This window comes from Falco peregrinus, chromosome 1 (assembly GCF_023634155.1).
Source record: "Falco peregrinus isolate bFalPer1 chromosome 1, bFalPer1.pri, whole genome shotgun sequence".
NCBI classification, from domain to species: Eukaryota; Metazoa; Chordata; class Aves; order Falconiformes; family Falconidae; genus Falco; species Falco peregrinus.
Window position 1 is genome coordinate 102,126,074 of NC_073721.1, and position 17,177 is coordinate 102,143,250.

At 47.9% G+C, this 17,177-nt stretch overlaps 1 protein-coding gene across 1 annotated transcript; it reads right to left on the reverse strand.

The window, feature by feature from the left end:
- Window positions 1-1,444: 1,444 nt before the first annotated feature.
- On the reverse strand, window positions 1,445-3,217 carry SIVA1 (SIVA1 apoptosis inducing factor). The gene is made up of 4 exons (XM_055803542.1): window positions 3,058-3,217; window positions 2,733-2,921; window positions 2,191-2,347; window positions 1,445-1,674 (listed from the first exon to the last, which is right to left on the reverse strand). The coding sequence occupies exons 1-4, from the start codon at window positions 3,173-3,175 to the stop codon at window positions 1,617-1,619; spliced, it is 522 nt and encodes a 173-aa protein (XP_055659517.1). The 5' UTR covers window positions 3,176-3,217; the 3' UTR covers window positions 1,445-1,616.
- Window positions 3,218-17,177: the final 13,960 nt, after the last annotated feature.

The following is a 17,177-nucleotide window of genomic DNA, read 5'->3' on the forward strand; positions in this document are numbered from 1 at the left end:
GATACGTTTTACACTTGCTTAACATCAAGACTGGAGAACGAACTAGTACACTCTCCCATCTTAACTGGCTACAAAGCATGCAGAACAGGGGAACAACTGAGCCCGCAGCCAGACTAGCCTAGCACACAGGTGGCTGACACAGTAAAGCGCCCCCCCAGCACTCTGAAGGACACACATTTTTAAAAGTCTCCACATAATTATCCAAAGTATTACACTGGAGCTCGAAAGCAGGTCACCTTACACCTCATTGTGGCTGCTACATCCAAAGCCACGCGCTGTGCGGCTGTGAAGTACAGCCCTTCAGCAACAGCTATCACCTTTGTTAAAGCATTGCTAGTGTTCTGGTTGGTTAGTTGCAGTATTCTGAAATGTAAAAATACCCACTATGCTTCTCGACTTGCATGCAAGGGCCTTTCAATTTCTTCAAATGGAAGTGGTGAGGGTGGAGGGAAAGAGGTAAAAAAAAAGTTACTCCATGCAAAACATACTAATCACAGTTGAGAAGACTGGGAAGCATAAGTGGCAGACTTTGCTTTGTGAATTCAGGGGAAATAATTTGGGAAACAGCATTAGCTGCAAGTGCCCCAAGATTCCCCCCTCTCCCACCAAATCTGTTCCTTTTTTTTTCCTACAGTCTAAAATCAGCCACTTACATCATCATTTTCCTGAGGTAAAGACCACTGTAGCTATGCATATCTGGTTTGCAAGATTAAAAGTCTGGTGCTTTTTTTTTTAAACATAGCAAAAACAGTAGAAGGAAATTACTTTGAGGAGCTTTCCAGTAGTACTTCATGATAGCCTTACTCTTGCAGCACAAACAATAATAGTAAGCAAACCGGTCTCTGCAGTGATATGAAAGGAAAATGAGGAATGAGCTCATTTATGGAGATGTACACTTGAGCACTGACCATTCTTCAGACCACTTCATGTGCTATTTTTGAGTGGGTGCTCAGGACAATATGAAGTTTACAGTGTAGATGATCAAGTTATATATATGAGCTGCCTTCCAAGAAAGACACTGCAAGGAGGGTACAAGAAAATTGTCTTTGATACTTAACTACTGAGAAAAGCTTTCTTGCTCCAAGCTGGTGTACCGTTCTTTTATCAAAGTTGCCATGGAAAGAACAATTAAAACCATTCAAGCTGTCAGTAATCATGAGATGTTTGTGACAGTTTAAAAAAATCTAACCAGAAATCAGCAAATCCAAAATGCTGCGTGTCCAGAATAGATTTACACTCACCTGAAAGCACACAAGGAACAACTAATTTATATAACACAGAAAAGTGTGTCCTAACATGAACAAGTGGAAAGACACTGGATGAGTATTTTGAATTTTTTACTACATAAGGAACACCAGGTAAGAGCATAAAGTGGCCCTTTCCAGATACGCATATATCACAACTAGGGAAAAGGAGAAAGTTGACTCAAAATAATATAAAAATCTTCAAAATATAAATGTTTATTTAGCTACAATATTAAAAAGTACAATATAAAGATATAAAACACAGAGCTTCCATATTAATTCATGTGCTAGAAGAATTAATTGACCAGCCGTAAGGAGGAGACTTCATTAAATTTACAGACATCTTAGCCATAAAGGCTATTTCATCAACTTTCAGACTTGAAATATTGAACAACCATTGCAGAGAACTTGCTCTCCCACATCACCATAACTGGGGGAAGGGGGGGGGGGGAATAGGGAAGAGAGAAAGAAAAGCAAATCATAAGAAATAGTCAGTGCATCTGCTGTTTCTGGAACATAACAAAGAATGCCACCCTATTCCATTATCAACTGTAACCATGGGATTCCCACACAGCACACTCAACGTATTTTTGTGGGCATAGAACCGTTAACAATGATTACAAAAACATAAGATTACTGCTTGGGAGCGCATTCATTCATCACTAGCCAGCTTACAATATAGCTGGCAGGAAAGCAAAAGGAATTTTTGCCTCCTAGAACATTTACATGGGAAGCTAAGCTAGACATGCACTAAGATTGATTGGACTGCTTCACGTGGCATTATATTTTCTGCGTTTCAGACCATTTTACGGCTGCTAAAGCACCACGGGAAGAGTTCAAGTCTTTTACACGGATGAGGGAGTTATCTGCTGGGTCTTCGTATGCTACAGACAATTTTCAGGGCACATACAGTTAAAGTAAGTTCAAACATTGAAAAGGCACTTACTCAACGGTGGAGCACGAGGAGCAGGTGAGGGTGTTGCAGCAGCTGCAGAGCCTGCTGCAGCTGGGGCAGACGAAGCGGTCGCACTGCGTGCACGCCTCCTTCACGTCGGCAGCTCGCACACAGGACGAACAGGCTCGGGATGCTCCCACGGGCGGGACTGCTCGGAAAAGAAGCCGTTAAGGGGCGCGGTACCGCGCGGCGAACGGGAGCGGCGCGGGGCGCGGGCTGGGCGCGCAGCTCCGGGGGCGGCGGGGCCGCGGCCGTGACGGTGTCGGTGGCTCCTGTGCTGCGGGTCAGGCCCACGGAGAGTCCCCAGCGGCCACGCACGGCGGTTCTGCGGCGACCGGTGGAGCTCAGACCTACCGCTTCCTTCAAACACGGCGAGAGGAACCAGGGAGGGACGGAGGGACCCCCCCGGGCGGGACCACCCCCCCAGCCCACACACAGAGACACCCACCACCTCCACCCCCCCGGCGCACCAGGGGCCCGGCCCGCGCTGCCCGGCCCACACAGCAGCCGCCCGCCCCCGCGGGGCCACTCACCCTTGGCGGCGGCCGAGCGCCTCAGCAGCCGCCCGTCGGGGCCGATGAGGAGCTGCCCGCTCCAGCGGCGCCCCGCGCTGCCGCCCTGGGCCTCCTCAGCCGGCTCCGGCGAGCGGGTGACCGGGCCGGCGGCGGCGGGGCCCTCCATGTACGCCTGGGCGCCCCTGAAGAGCAGCCGCCGGGTCCTCTCTGCGGGCGGGAGAGGCGAGTTAGGGGCGGGCGGCCCCCCACCACCGCCGCCGGGCCCGGGGGCGGCCCGCAGGCGGGGCCGGGGCCCGGGCCCGGTGCGGCAGCGGCCCCGCCGCCCCCCCGCGCGCCGCCTCACCGCAGACCTCCCGCCGCAGCTCCTCGCCGCGCACGCCCCGGCTCAGCTCGCGCGGCCCCACGCGTGTTTTCCGCTGCAGCGGGGCCCCCTCCCCGAAGGGGCAGGAGCGCTTCGGCATGGCGGGCCCGGCGCCGCCTCCCACGGGGCCGCCCGCCGCGTCACCGCCGCGCCTGGCCAATGGCGGGGCGGCACGGGGGCGCGCGGGGGGGTGGGCGGGGCGAGCAGCCCGAGGCGCTCCGAGGCCGCTCGGTTGTTCCCGCCGGGGTACACGCGGGGCGGGACGGCGCAACGCGGCCCCGGAGCCCGGGCTTGCCCATCAACCCGCTTTCCCCGCCCCGGCTTCCTTCCCGCAGCCGCTGCGGCTCCGTTCGCGGTCGGGCTCCCCCCGCGCTTCCTAGAACTTACCGTAGTGAAAACCCCTAAAACTGCTGCGGGCAGAGGTCAGGAGCAGTTAGCAGGGTAAGAAGGACGTTAGCGGCGAAACAGGGCTGGGGGCGGGAGCTCGGCACGGCGCCTCCAGAAGGGGCAGTTGGTGCCGATGCAGATGAGCTCCACAAGGATGTAAATCAGGAGCCTTCTGGCTCCTGTGGCAGGAGGAGATCAGCGACCTCCTACCCAAGCGGCCCCCACCCCGAGGAGGGTGGATCCCACCCGGGGATCGTGCTGATGGAGGTTAAAACCAGCCCAGCGGGCACGTGTTAGCTTGGCAGGGTGAGCGTGGGCAGTAAGGAATGGTTAGAGTGGGCAGCATGGAAGGGCTCACCTTTAGCCAGCTGATGGTTTAAGATAACAGAAACTAAACCACAAAGGCCGCTCATGTATGCAGAGATAAACGGGAACTTCAGCTAACTGCCCAGGAAGGTGAAAAGTACATCTGGAAGAGGCACCAGAGGGAGGAGATTCTGAACGTTCGCAAACCTTATGTATATGGGTGACTTCGTCTAGTAAGCGCCCGGCTGCTTGTTGAATCAGGGGAGCGACCCCCCTTGCACCCAGCGCCGCCATAACCGCACCTGCCCGTAACCCTCCTCCAGCTGTGGGGGTCAATTCCGCACGTCAAACTGAAACCACCTGCCAAAGCTTTAGGTGTCTAAATGCTGTAGGATCGACAGAACTGTGCAAAAGTGCAAGAATTCACTTTGGTTTTTTGTAAAAAAAACAGCCAGCAAGGAGGCTGCAGAGCTGCTGCCACAGGCCAGGCCAGGGCAGGTGCCCAGCGAGGCCTCAGGGCTGACGCTCGGTTCCAGGTAAACCACAGAGCTCCCCCAGGCTTCCCACTTCATCCTGTGGCAGGGAATTACTGCAATTAATTTGCTATTTATAGCTAAGCTGTCTATACCAGCCTAGGTACCATTCCATGTATTAAAAGCACCATGTTCAATCCAAGAAGCAGTTCAGTTACTATGTATATTTTGAAAATACTTTGTTTTTCTCAGGGCAAACATCTTCAAAGCTGTTGTTGGTGTTGCCAGTACTATGTTTTGCAGCATTTAAGAACGTTATCAGTCGCAAACAGCTGCATTTCTTCCAGGGAGGTGTCTGAATTCAGACCTTCACCTGTATGTACACTAGGATTCTGGACAAAATCACAACCAAGTACAGGAGCGATTTTTTTCATCAATGAACACCAAAACCCACATTCCCACTAGCTACTGAACTGCTACTAGTTTGCAGGTACAACACACTGATTTCATACAGATTAATATGATTTTTTGTTTTGTTTTGTTTTTGGTTTTGGTTTTGGTTTTTTTTCTGTAGAGCTGATCAGCCCAACCTCGTGGTCTGCAGAGTGGAAGCTATGGTTGTAATGCACAGTAAGTCACAGAAATCCCTTCTGAGCTCTAACCTCCAAAGCCCGACTCCTGCCATGCCTTCTCTAGCCACAGAGATTCCTACTTTGGCTTTTTCTGCATGTACTTACAAATGAATGCTTAAAGAGGTTCGGCAATTTTCCACTGCACATTGAAAACTCTCGGTCTTCTTTTTCTCTCTAAGGCAATTTCTTTGTAAATATTCATTAGATAGACACTCCAATGTCCCTGAAGCTCTTTGGGGATTATGGGTGAATCACAATGTAATCCCACTCAGATGGAGCCCTGTCAGGACAGAGGGAAGCAGATCACTCATTTCCTTGGCATGGGATCAGTGTGGATGCAACTTGAATGTCTGAGAACTTGACGAAATAGAAAGAAGCTAAAAGTGTTGCTTTACTTTTGAAGGAGTGTTCTGAAATGCTGATCTCAGAATGTTAAATTGTATTGGATTTACATGGCAAGGTTTTGGTAGTTGGGGGCTACAGCGGTGGCTTCTGTGAGAAGATGCCAGAAGCTTCCCCCACATCCAATGAAGCCAATGCCAGCCGGCTCCAAGGTGGACCTGCCACCCACCAAGGCCAAGTTTAACAGCAACCGTGGTAGTGCCTCTGGGATAGCTTATTAAGGAAAAAAAAAAACCAAAACTGCACCGGCGAGAGGAGTGAATGTGAGAGCAACCACTCTGCAGACACCCTGGTTAGTAAAGAAGGACAGGGAGAAGGTGCTCCAGGCACCAGAGCAGATTCCCCTGCAGCCCATGGTGAAGCCCATGGTGAGGCAGGCTGTGCCCCTGCAGCCCAGGCAGGTTCATGGTGGAGCAGATACCCACCTGCAGCCCAGGCAGGTTCATGGTGGAGCAGATACCCACCTCAGCCCAGGGATGACCCCACACCAGAGCAGGTGGGTGCCTGAAGGTGGCTGTGACCCAAGGGAAGCCCACACTGGAGCAGGTTTGGGCAGGACCTGTGACCCCACCGGGGACCCAGGCTGGAGCAGTCTGTTCCTGAACTGCACCCCATGGGAGGGACCGACCCTGGAGCAGTGTGTGAAGAACCGCAGCCCGTGGGAAGGACTCACATTGGAGAGGTTCACAGAGGGCTGTCTCCCATGGGAGGGACCCCACGCTGGAGCAAGGCAGAGTGTGAGGAGGAAGGAGCAGCAGAGACAACGTGTGATGAACGGACCGTAACCCCCATTCCCCAACCCCCTGTGCTGCTCGGGGGGAGGAGGGAGAGAAATCGGGAATTGTTAAGCCTGGGAAGAAGGGAGGGATGGGGGGAAGGTGCTTTTCTGGTTTGAATGGTAGTAAATTGAACTATTTTTCCCCAAGTCGAGTCTGTTTTGCCCATGGCAGCCATTGCTGAGTGATCTCCCTATTGTGACCCACGAGCCTTTTGTTGTATTTTCTCTCCCCTGCCTGGCTGAGAAGGGGAGTGATGGAGCGGCTGTGGTGGGCACCTGGCATCCAGCCTGGGTCAGACCACCGCAGAAGTAGATTTGAAAGTGAGCAGCATGTGCTGCAGTGGTGCTGCTGGTGCTGTCACTAACAGGTAAGTTTAAAGGCACTTTCCCCAAAGGCTGATTACATTTGACATGTGCCACCACTACCCCACTGCAGGGCAGATGCAAAATCTTCTGTTGCAGCCATCTGAGTCAGTCTCAGGTGGTGACATCTCTTAATTGCTTTGCAACCCTCTACCTTAACAACATCTGTTACTGATCAGCTATTTCCTATTTGTAAGCTATGAAGGAAAATTATTCTGTCTGGTCTCTACCAACATGCCTTAGCATCCTGCAGGGAGGGAACTGGTTCGTATGCCAATCTGTTGACTTGTTACCCAACAGAATGATTCTAAGTATTAGTTTCATAGCAGTAAGCCTTGAGGAAGATGCACCGGTGATTTGGAAGTAGAAGAAAGCTGAGATCTGGTCTGGCAAAGCTTGCTGGCACTGAGCATTCATGAAAATTAATGCTGATGATTTCCCAGGTTAGTTAATGGGATTGTGTGATACGTTATGCGGCTTCTGAATGTAACAAATCCCAAACCACTAACAAAAATTGTGAAATTCTGGTTTATCCTTGAAAACATGTTTGTGAAAAAAAAAGCAGGGAATAAAAATGAGTCTTTTTCTTGCCACTTTGCTTCTCCTGTGCCTCTGTGAAAATTACAGACAAATTGCCTGGTTGATAGCTTTGTCACTTACAGAACAAAGAAAAATTGCATTTCATTTCTTTCAGTAGTTTCCATTTGCAGTAAGCAGATTTAAAGACCAAAATAAAGACCAAAATGACTGTGATTGCTAGGTCTGTGTTTCCTAATATTCTGGTTCTACCAGTGCTTCAAGAAAGTCAGGGCAGGCACCAAAGGACTCTGGCCATAGTTAACCTTCATTGCTTCTAGCAGTTTAATGTTCAGAGATTTTCTGAGCCAAAATTTCCATGTGGATCTTAATGATCAATAGCTGTCAGTAGGCCACCTCTTCATTAATTTGTCCAGCCCCCTTCTCAAAATCAGCAATGTTTAATTTTCTATTTTGTCTAGCAAGGTCTGTAATTTAGCAATATATTACTTTAAAAAAGATGCTTCATCAGGTTTGTTTTCAGTTTGCCTCCTGTTAATTTCCTTGGGTGTTGCCTTTGTCTGGTTGTATAAAAAATAATGAATAAACATTCCCTATTGACTCTCTGTGTAACACCCGTGACCATAAAGACATCTGCTCTAGCATCTGCCTTCACCTTTTATTCAAGCCAAAATATTTTGCCATGATGAAGCACTCCCTTGCAGCGTGTCCCACCCCACATCGCCCATGCCACGTCCTGGTGCACGGCACGGGAAGCCTCGAACGCACACCAGTGCTCTGGGGAGTGCCTGGAGTGGGTGAGGAGGAAGGGAGGGAGCCCCAGGTGACTCAAGAGCTCAGGGCAGTGGGGGACGAGGTGGCTGAGTGCCCGCAGCATGCCCAGGCTGCAGGGCACAGACAGCCTCAGATAGCCTTTTCCATACCTCTCACAGTCTCTAATGCCCTTCCTGAAGCTGGGTGGCCAGCGCACCTGCTGCGGGCATGCTGTGCACCCAGACAGCACAAATCTAAAGGTGTTTTCTTCTTGGTCCCTTCCCTAGTAATTCCTAACATCTGATTTGTCGTTCTGATTACTACTGAAGTACCAAACTGATGCTTTCAGGGAACTATTCATAAATGGTTCACAGCATCACCCCCCTGAGTGCTAATCACTTAATTCAGAACCCATCACTCTAAGTATGTAACTGAGATTATTTTTCCCCCACGTGTACTGCACACTTACTGATACTGTCAATTTATTGCCTGTTTGGTATCATCGCAGCCTTGAAAATACACAGCTGTAGCTCTTCCTACTTGGCTTTTGGATTTGACTTTTAATAATAATGCAGCAGCAAACACTGATACCTCACTGCTCATCTTCCTTGGCGTACTTATAAATACATTGAATTGCTAGAAGCTTCCTCAGGTTTACCAATACACAGTCCTCAGGATCACACTGACCCCTTTGTAAGAACTGGCATTGCATCCCTTTTGCACTGAGACCAATATTAGTAAATATATCACATTCAGACCTGAACTACAATAGACTTTGCCTATAAAATGTGTAGATTTAGATCTTAAATACTCCAGTAAGCAATTCTGGATTTTAAGATTTTTGTTTCGGATCCATCTGTAAGAAAATCATAATAAATGTTTGCCTGTCAACCACTGCTTCCAACTACTCCAAATTGCAGTTAGAAATAAACATGCAGACTAGAACAAAAGTCACAGACAGTGTAAATCACAGACATTGCAAATCAAGACTGCAGGGTTTCTTGAAAGGAAAAGCACTTACAAGCTTGGAAAAGAGCAAACTGAGGAGAATTCTGCCTTCTGTTTTAGGCAGGGTCAGACCACATATCCACAATGTCCAAATTGGCTTTATGAATCTAAATATTCATCAGTCTCCTGTCTTCCCCTCTGTGCCTTGTTTTGCAAGCAACCTTTATCCATTTACCGTAACAAGTTAGTGTTCCATTTTAGGAACAGGTGGCAGCTAAATAGCAATCCAGGAGATTATATTAGCTTTTGAAGTGTTCCAAATGCCTAATAGTACATTCCCGTAAGCATCGGAAGGGCCTTAAAACCACGTTATCTTTCCCTCCAGCTTTACTTATGCTGGGGTGCATCAAAAGAAGTGTGACCAGCAGCTCAAGGTTGCTGATGCTCCCGCTCTGCTCTCGTGAGACCCCACCTGAACTACTGTGTCCACAGCATAAGGACATGGACCTGCTGGAGCCAGTCCAAAGAAGGGCCACGAGGATGCTCAGAGGGCTGGAGCCCCTCTGCTATGGAGCAGGCTGGGAGTTGGGGCTGTTCAGCCTGGAGAAGAGAAGTCTCCGGGGGAGACCCGACAACACCTGCCAGTGCCCAAAGGGGCCGACAGGGAAGCTGGGGGGGGCTTTTAATAAGGTTGTGTAGCAACAGAACAAGGGGTAATGATTTTAAACTAGAAAAGGGTAGATTTAGATGAGATATGAAGAAGAAATTCTTCCCCGTGAGGGCGGCGAGGCGCTGGCCCAGGCTGCCCAGAGCAGCTGTGGGTGCCCCATCCCTGGCAGAGCTCAAGGCAAAGCTGGACGGGGCTGGGAGAAGCCTGGGCTGGGGCGGGGGGGGTGGGGGGGTGGTCCCTGCCCGTGGCAGGGGATGGAATTAGGTCTTTAAGGTCTTTAAGGTCTTTAAGGTCCTCCCAACCCAACCCATCCTATGGTTCTCCACGTGCTTGTAGTCAAAATTCCCCATTTATTCTATTCTTTAATTATTAGGCCATTTAGAAAGAAATCGAAACACAACATCTAGAGGTGGGACTCTGTCTCTTACACCACTTTAAATAAGAAGCTTCCTTAATGATTCCTCTCAATTTGTACTGATATAAAAAGAGTGAATTTTGGCCAACTTGCTGGTTCTTTTCTAATGTTTTCATGCTAAACCGTTGAGAGGAATATTCTGGAAATTCTTTAAAGTGGAATACATATTCTAGTAGCTGATGTGCATGTGCAGCCCCTGTTAAGCTGGTATCAGGATGCACACACATCCTGGTAGGATTAAAGCACCATGGGCCATGCACTCCGTCCCACTGTACAATCCTTTCTGTGCTCTGCAATACGGATTTGATGATTAAAAAACACTCCTTGAATAAACCTGCTTTTAATAGAATAGCTTGGGGCCATTTCCTTTCTTCCATACTGTTTTCTTTTTGCATACTACGGTAGCACATCAGCCTTCAACAGACTTGTTTACAACTCTGATCAAAGTGCTACACACCCAGTTCAGATGTTATCTATTTGCAAGTGCATGTCATTTTACTATGACTCGTTAGCAATGGAGTTCATGTCCTCATCTTGATGAGTTGGTTCGTGCATCAAAAAATGTTTGATAAGCCAGTGATGCGCAGGATTAAGGGCTGGCTCTTGAAGTATGCTGCTAGTAAGCCGGGGTTCTGCCACCTTGGCATGGCACACAGTACTTGCTCTTAAATTAGCATGGCGTGCTTGAATTTCATGACATGTTACTATTCTGCCAGCTACGAGCTACACCAGTTCTGCTCAACAGATCAAAACACTCGAAGGTCCCACTTACACCAGAGGGCACTCTCAAGACTATAAACTGGTTTTGCTGTTGCAAAGATTGTCACTGTTCTGATGACAACAACGTCCAGGGTTTACAAAGAGGCTGCTTTCTCCAAGTTTTTTTCATAGTGGTTGTTCCTGGCCTTTCCAGTTGTGTGCCTTCATTTCTGCTGCACACGGTTTCTGTTTATTTTGCCTCTTTCCAGATTATTTTAATGTATCAACAAAAAAGAAAATCAAGCTCTGACAGTGATAACTGCCATTCCTGACCTAACATGGTGCACGATGTTCCGGTTTCTTTCTCTGCCGGCAACATTTTTCATTTAATACTTGGTGGTGGTCCTAAGAATTACTTAAATCTGTGTCCAAGTGGTGCTATTCCATTATTCAATGTGGATTTACCTGGGAGAGGCTGCAAGTACCTCTGCCCTTCGACCAGCCCTACGCAGCAGATGGAACATCCTCTCCCTCACACAGCATGGGAAGGGCTGGGCAAAACCTTCCTCCCTCCACACTACAGCTGCAGCCAGCCCTGGTCTTGTTATTTTGCTGTGGAAGTGAACTCTTGCTTCGAGGCAGCTTTGTATGCTGTTGCCCTGCACGCTTGCCTTTACCCCCTCCCTAAAGCAGCTGCTTAGCCGGAATAACTCAGGGTACATCCATCAACTCAGGGTACATCCATCCAGCTCAAAGGGACTATGTCAGCACACGCTGGCGAAGAACTTGCCTCTCTGCACCATGTCTAATAAACAATTCCCCAGCAGCAGCCCACAAAGTGTGTTTATTTTAAGTATGTGTGGTTGTATTGTCAATCCTGGATAAAAAAATCTCTGTCCAGAAAACAGAAGCTGCAGAGAGTCAATGTGAGTCCCGGAATGCTGCCAGGATAGCATGCCGCAGCTACAGGGCCCATCTCTTGGGATAATGTGGAAATTTTCTTAGTACAGCCTTTTTGGTTGGAATCTGTTTACACTGGGAAGTCTTGAAGGCACTAATTCACTTTGCTGTTTGCTGAGCAGTTTGCATGAGGGCTGCGATAGAAGCTACAAAAGTAACGTTCAGTCCTAGGCCTACCATTCAGAGTGCCAATAAATGAGACCTTTTTTGTGCTGCTGGCATATTTCCCCTAGATGGAAATCATCAATACATTTTGCGTAAGGCTCAGGCTTCCATCAGTACCAGCTTTGGTATTTTAATTACGTAGTCTGGTGCAAATCAATCTCTAATAGACAAAATGTCTTATCCCATTTGTAACGCCTTAATTAGCCAACATCTTTTATTTCTTCCACTCGACCTCTTTTTGATGTACATGAATATGCATTACAACTTATTCTATATATTTACACTCAGTATGTTCCTGCCATGTATATCACACAATCCCAGAATGGTCAGGGTTGGAAGGGACCCCTGGAGATCCCAGCCCAACCCCCTGCTAAAGCAGGGTCACCTACAGCAGGTTGCACAGTTGCATCCAGGTGGGTTTTGAACATCTCCAGAGAAGGAGACCCCACAGCCTCTCTGGGCAGCCTGTGCCAGTGCTCAGTCACCCTCCAGGTGAAGAAGCTCTTCCTCATACTCAGGTGGAACTGCCTGGGTTCCAGTCTGTGCCCATTGCCCCTTGCCCTGTCACTGGGCACCACTGAAGGGCCTGGCCTCATCCTCCTGGCACCTGCCCCAAAGATACTTGTACACATTGGTAAGGTCCCCTCTTAGTCATCTCTTCTCCAGGCTAAACAGCCCCAGCTCCCCCAGCCTTTCCTCACAAGGGAGATGCTCCAGTGCCCTCAGCAACTGTGTAGCCTCTGCTGGACCCCTTCCAGTAGCTCCCTGTCTCTCTTGAACTGGGGAGCCCAGCACTGGACACTGCACTCCAGGTGGCCTCACCAGGGCAGAGCAGAGGGGCAGGCCACACTCCTAACACACCCCAGGATCCCACTGGCCCCTTGGCCACCCTGGCACACTGCTGGCCCATGGACAACTTGCTGTCCACCAGAACTCCCAAGTCCTTCTCTGCAGAGCTGCCTTCCAGCAGCTCAGCCCCAGGCTGTGCTGGTGCCTGGGGCTGTCCCTCCTCAGGTGCAGAGCCTTTGTTGAACTTCATTAGGTTCCTCTCTGCACAGCTCTCCAGCCGGTCCAGGTCTCGCTGAATGGTAAAAGGCTTCTGGTGTGTCAGCCGCTCCTCCTCCTTCTGTACCATCAGCAAACTTGCTGAGGGCACACACTGTCCCTTCATCCAGGTCACTGATAAGTTGAACAGGACTGGACCCAGCACTGAGCCCTGGGGAACACTGCTGGCTACAAGCCTCCAGCAAGACTGCGTTCACCTTTTTTCTTTTAAAAAAATCCTTTTCTTTTTTTCCTGCATGAAAATTTCAGAGAAGGTATTGGTGCGACCAATTGTATCTTCTTCTACTGTATTGTTCCTATCTGCAAGATTTGGAAGACTTTCAGACTGATGCTCAAGATGTTCAGTATTGCTTGTGTTTCTAATACTGATTCTTTATCACTACCTGAACTCCAGGAAGGACTACCTATATATACACCAATAGATCACCACTGAAACTGAGGCAAATACAGAAGTGTACCATGGGCACTGAATAAGTGACTGAGAAACGGAGGAGAGTAGCTCGACATTTCTCCTAGCTCTTCAAAATTCACAGCCCTCAAGCGTCCATCCCAGACACTGGTCATTCTTTTGGCCAAGTACAGCACCCAGCACACGAGCTTGCTGCTGTTTTATTCCAACTTCAGTTCTTCTGGCAAAGCTGGAGCTGCTTTTTTGCCCAGCCCCCTGTTTATTTCAGTATCCAATATAGGCAAGAAGAGATCCCTGAAGGTATATTCTTACTTTTCATGCAGCATATATATCTACTTAAAATCAGTGGACCAAATCCTCAGGAAATGGGTTTGATCTCTTAGTTACCTTTTCCAGTAATCTTCTTTACAAGCTATAGATAGAAACTTAATGCTGTTTCAGAATGGCAAGGCAAACCTTTTATAAACTTACTCAGTAAATGCCTTCAAACTACATTTTATCTCACATGGACATGATTATGGCCCCACTGGTACAGATATAAATTGCATTCCTGAATCCTGAAATAATGGCTCTATACAATTGCAGGGCAGGAAGAAATGCTTCTAAAAACCATTCAGTTTGTGAGTGGTGTTATCTGAGAACTGAAAAATTAGTACTTTTAAAGGAGGCACTGAAAAACATTTGTTGACAAGCAGAGAGTTAATAGTCTAGATCAGGGGTCCTCAAACTACAGCCCACGGGCTGGATACGGCCCCCCAGGGTCCTCAATCTGGCCCCGGTATTTACAGACACACACCACCCCCCCCAGCCTGCCAGGGGTTGGGAGGGGGGGGAAACTAAGCAGCCACAGATGACTGCCTGCCACTTCATCCGCATGCCGGCCCCCTGGTTAAAAAGTTTGAGGACCCCTGGTCTAGATGAAGTAGTTTGCAAGACTTCAGCAATGTTTTTGAGGAAAGGCTCACTACAAAAAATGGAGGTAAATGCAAAATGGACTTACAAATAATGAGCCCCAAGTAGCTTGGATAATAGCTGATTTTATAAACAAAGGAAATGGAGTTGTTATAATCTATTTAATAGACTTCACTAAGCATTTGATATAGAACCATACATGGAATAATTAGTTACTAGTTAGGGATTAGTATAAAGTGAACAGAGAGCTGGATAAGGGAAGACGGAGTGGCTGACGTTCAAAACCTGTGTATTAGCAAGCAGTGCAGCGCTACAGGACCAAATACGCAAAGCAGTTGGTGCCCAGGACCCAATATCCACATTGTACGCGGAAAGTTGCTTCTGCCCAGCTCTTGTCCAGTCCCATGGACTGAACTCTGATTGGCATCTGGAACATAGTGGGGGCACTGCTGGAGAGCATCTCTTGTTCAATTTCATGAGAAAGGAACCCAGTTTCCATGCTGGGTATACTACTACATAGTGCAAACCAAAGCGTGGAACCGTGATAACAGTCGTGGCAGAGCAGGATGAAGCCACCGCAAGGGCACAGCCTCAATGGCTGGAAAAACTGAAGCAGAAGGAAACTGGAGTACAAAACACAAAGTTCAAAATACATGAATCGCCTGGTTTTGACGCTATATGATGCTAACTAAGCAGTGAAGTTGTAACTGTAGCACCGATGTGCATGTCACTATGCCATGGGACTGTAGCTTACCTATGGCAAGGGTGATTCTTGCAACAAGGATCTTCTCCCCAGTTCTCCTTTTCTTTTTCACCCATTTACTAAGGACACAAAACATGCTATTACAACGGGTGCCAGTGGACATTTAGCACGAATCAGTGGTACTCACCACCAACATGAGTAATGGGAAATAACCTCCCTCCATCTCCTGGCATAGCCCAGTAGGCCATCTGCTTTATTCAAGATGCAAGAGCATCACTGGCTCATAGTCACCCTGGCCTCTGCTGTAAACCTCAGGTCCTTTTTAGCAGAGCTGCTCCTCAGCCAGGTGCCTCCCAGGCTGTCCTGAGACACGGGGAACCCTGAGCTTCTTCCTGAGCATCATGAGCTTTCTGTTGCCCAGCTCTGAAGCTTATCAAGGTCTTTGCCATTTGTTGTCAGCCACGCTGGAATTCAGAACTCAAAGGACAGGTTTCCATTCATTCCAGAGCACTGCACTATTTTAAGAATCTCAGTGGAAACGTAACTCTAAATACAACAGGTTTCTAACTGGGAGTTTCCTCATCAGAAGCAAGAAACACCATTTTATGAGCGACTGCTAATGCATTGTATTTACCAAGTTTGTCATTGTCAGACTCACCAGAGGCTGACTCCAGCACCCCTTGCATGGGTCCATCTCCATTTACAGCCAGCCCAGCTTCCACAAACCTCAGCGGCAAACACTGTTTCCACACAGTTGAAGAATCAGGCCCAGTTAGCATTAAAAGTTTTGTCTCATATAGGGCGAGATGAAGATGGACACTGCCACCTCTGCTGTAAGGCCATGTATAGTTGACTATATTCAACAATCCTTAAGAAAATACGTCTCCAGTGCTTCTGCCCAGGGTATTTTAAGGATTTCAGCAGCCACCTAAACTGTCTGAAGCGCTCTGCCACTTATCAAGCACTGTAAAGGCATCTCCTGAAACCCAACACTGCTGTCTGAGGCGCTATTTACAGGACTGTAATGTAAACTCTGGTGTATGTACTCAACTTCTAAAAGGTAACGCCTGTCAAAGGAAGGGTACGCTATCTCAAGATTGCAAAAACATTCGAGTGTTACATTTTTTCTTGACAAAGACATTCCCTTGCCAAAGGCATTTTGCAGACAGTGATACAATTTCTACTGTTTCCAACCACTGAAAAACACAGCTGCTCATCAAAACTTTCTATATTAAAGGAAGCTATAAAGTGTATGTGCTTACAGGAAGACCTTCTTGCCTGTTTGTTAGCTTTTTTTTCTTAAAGTCTCTTAGGACTGATGCATAGTCTTTACTCCAGAAACGTAAAGATAGTAACAACACGTGAAGCTATTTCAGAACAACTGATTTCCTTTGAGTTTTTAAGAGATTAAAAGGCAAAGTCTTGAAATCCTTACATAGATTTTACTTCTTTAATGCCTCACTCTATGGCTCACATCTACAAGGATAATTTTTTACTTTAAATTTGAGTGATATGTAAGGGTTCAGCCAGCCCCATCCAAGAGTAAAAGGTGTTCCTTACCAAAGCTTGTTTGTGATGGACCTGTGATTTGGGAAGATCCCATTCTCCGATCTCCCTGAAGCAGGCTGTACAGTACCTCTTCTCACACACCACGAACCCCATGCAGCACTGTGATGATCAACCAGGCTCCACGCCTCAGGGACCCTTTTTTTTCATTGGCGACATGGATCTAGTAAAGCGACAAAACCAGCACTAACAAACTATTAAATTAGTAGCCAACAAATCCACAGGCTACTCCCCAGACAGAGTGGCTATACCACAAACTGGTACAACTTCTACACGTAAGATGGTTGGAGCTGGATTTTTTTCTTGCGTGATGCCTGGTTAAAAGGGTGATGTCAGTTCATCCTTTTGCAAACCAGCCTTGAAACCAGCTCTCTGACAGATATGAAATGTTAAAGGAAGCTGGGCCCCTTCCATGAGGAATAAGGAGTGGGCTAATGCTTGACCTCATGTTAAGTACTACTAGGAAGTGGGTAGGGGCAGGAAATCATCTATTAGTTGCAACTCTCCGAAGGCAAGACAGTCACATTGTTCCCATTTTTACTGGGCTGTCTATCTTCTTTCATCTCTCCCAATTCTAAGACTCAGCTCTCCAGGGTGACAGACAACAGCCAGACCAGGAACAAACCAGAGTGTTTTCCCTGTGAGTAATTTCAGCAAAGACAGACTCCCTTAGTTTTGGGGGGTTCTGGCTGCCTTGGGTGTTGCCAGTATCATTTAGAGTTAGATGAAACTGCTTCCAATGCTTCAGCTACCAAAGGCCATTCGATGTGAATTTATACATATATATATATATAAACCGATGCAATGGAAATGACGAAACACTAGTTAATTACCAAAGCATTTCTCATAGAGCTCTCAGCCATTGCCCTGAATTGTGTATTAACCTGCTGTTAGTTACTGGAGGTCACTCACCTGCTGTTCCAGGCTCCTTCTAAAACAGATGAGAAAAAGAGTGATTT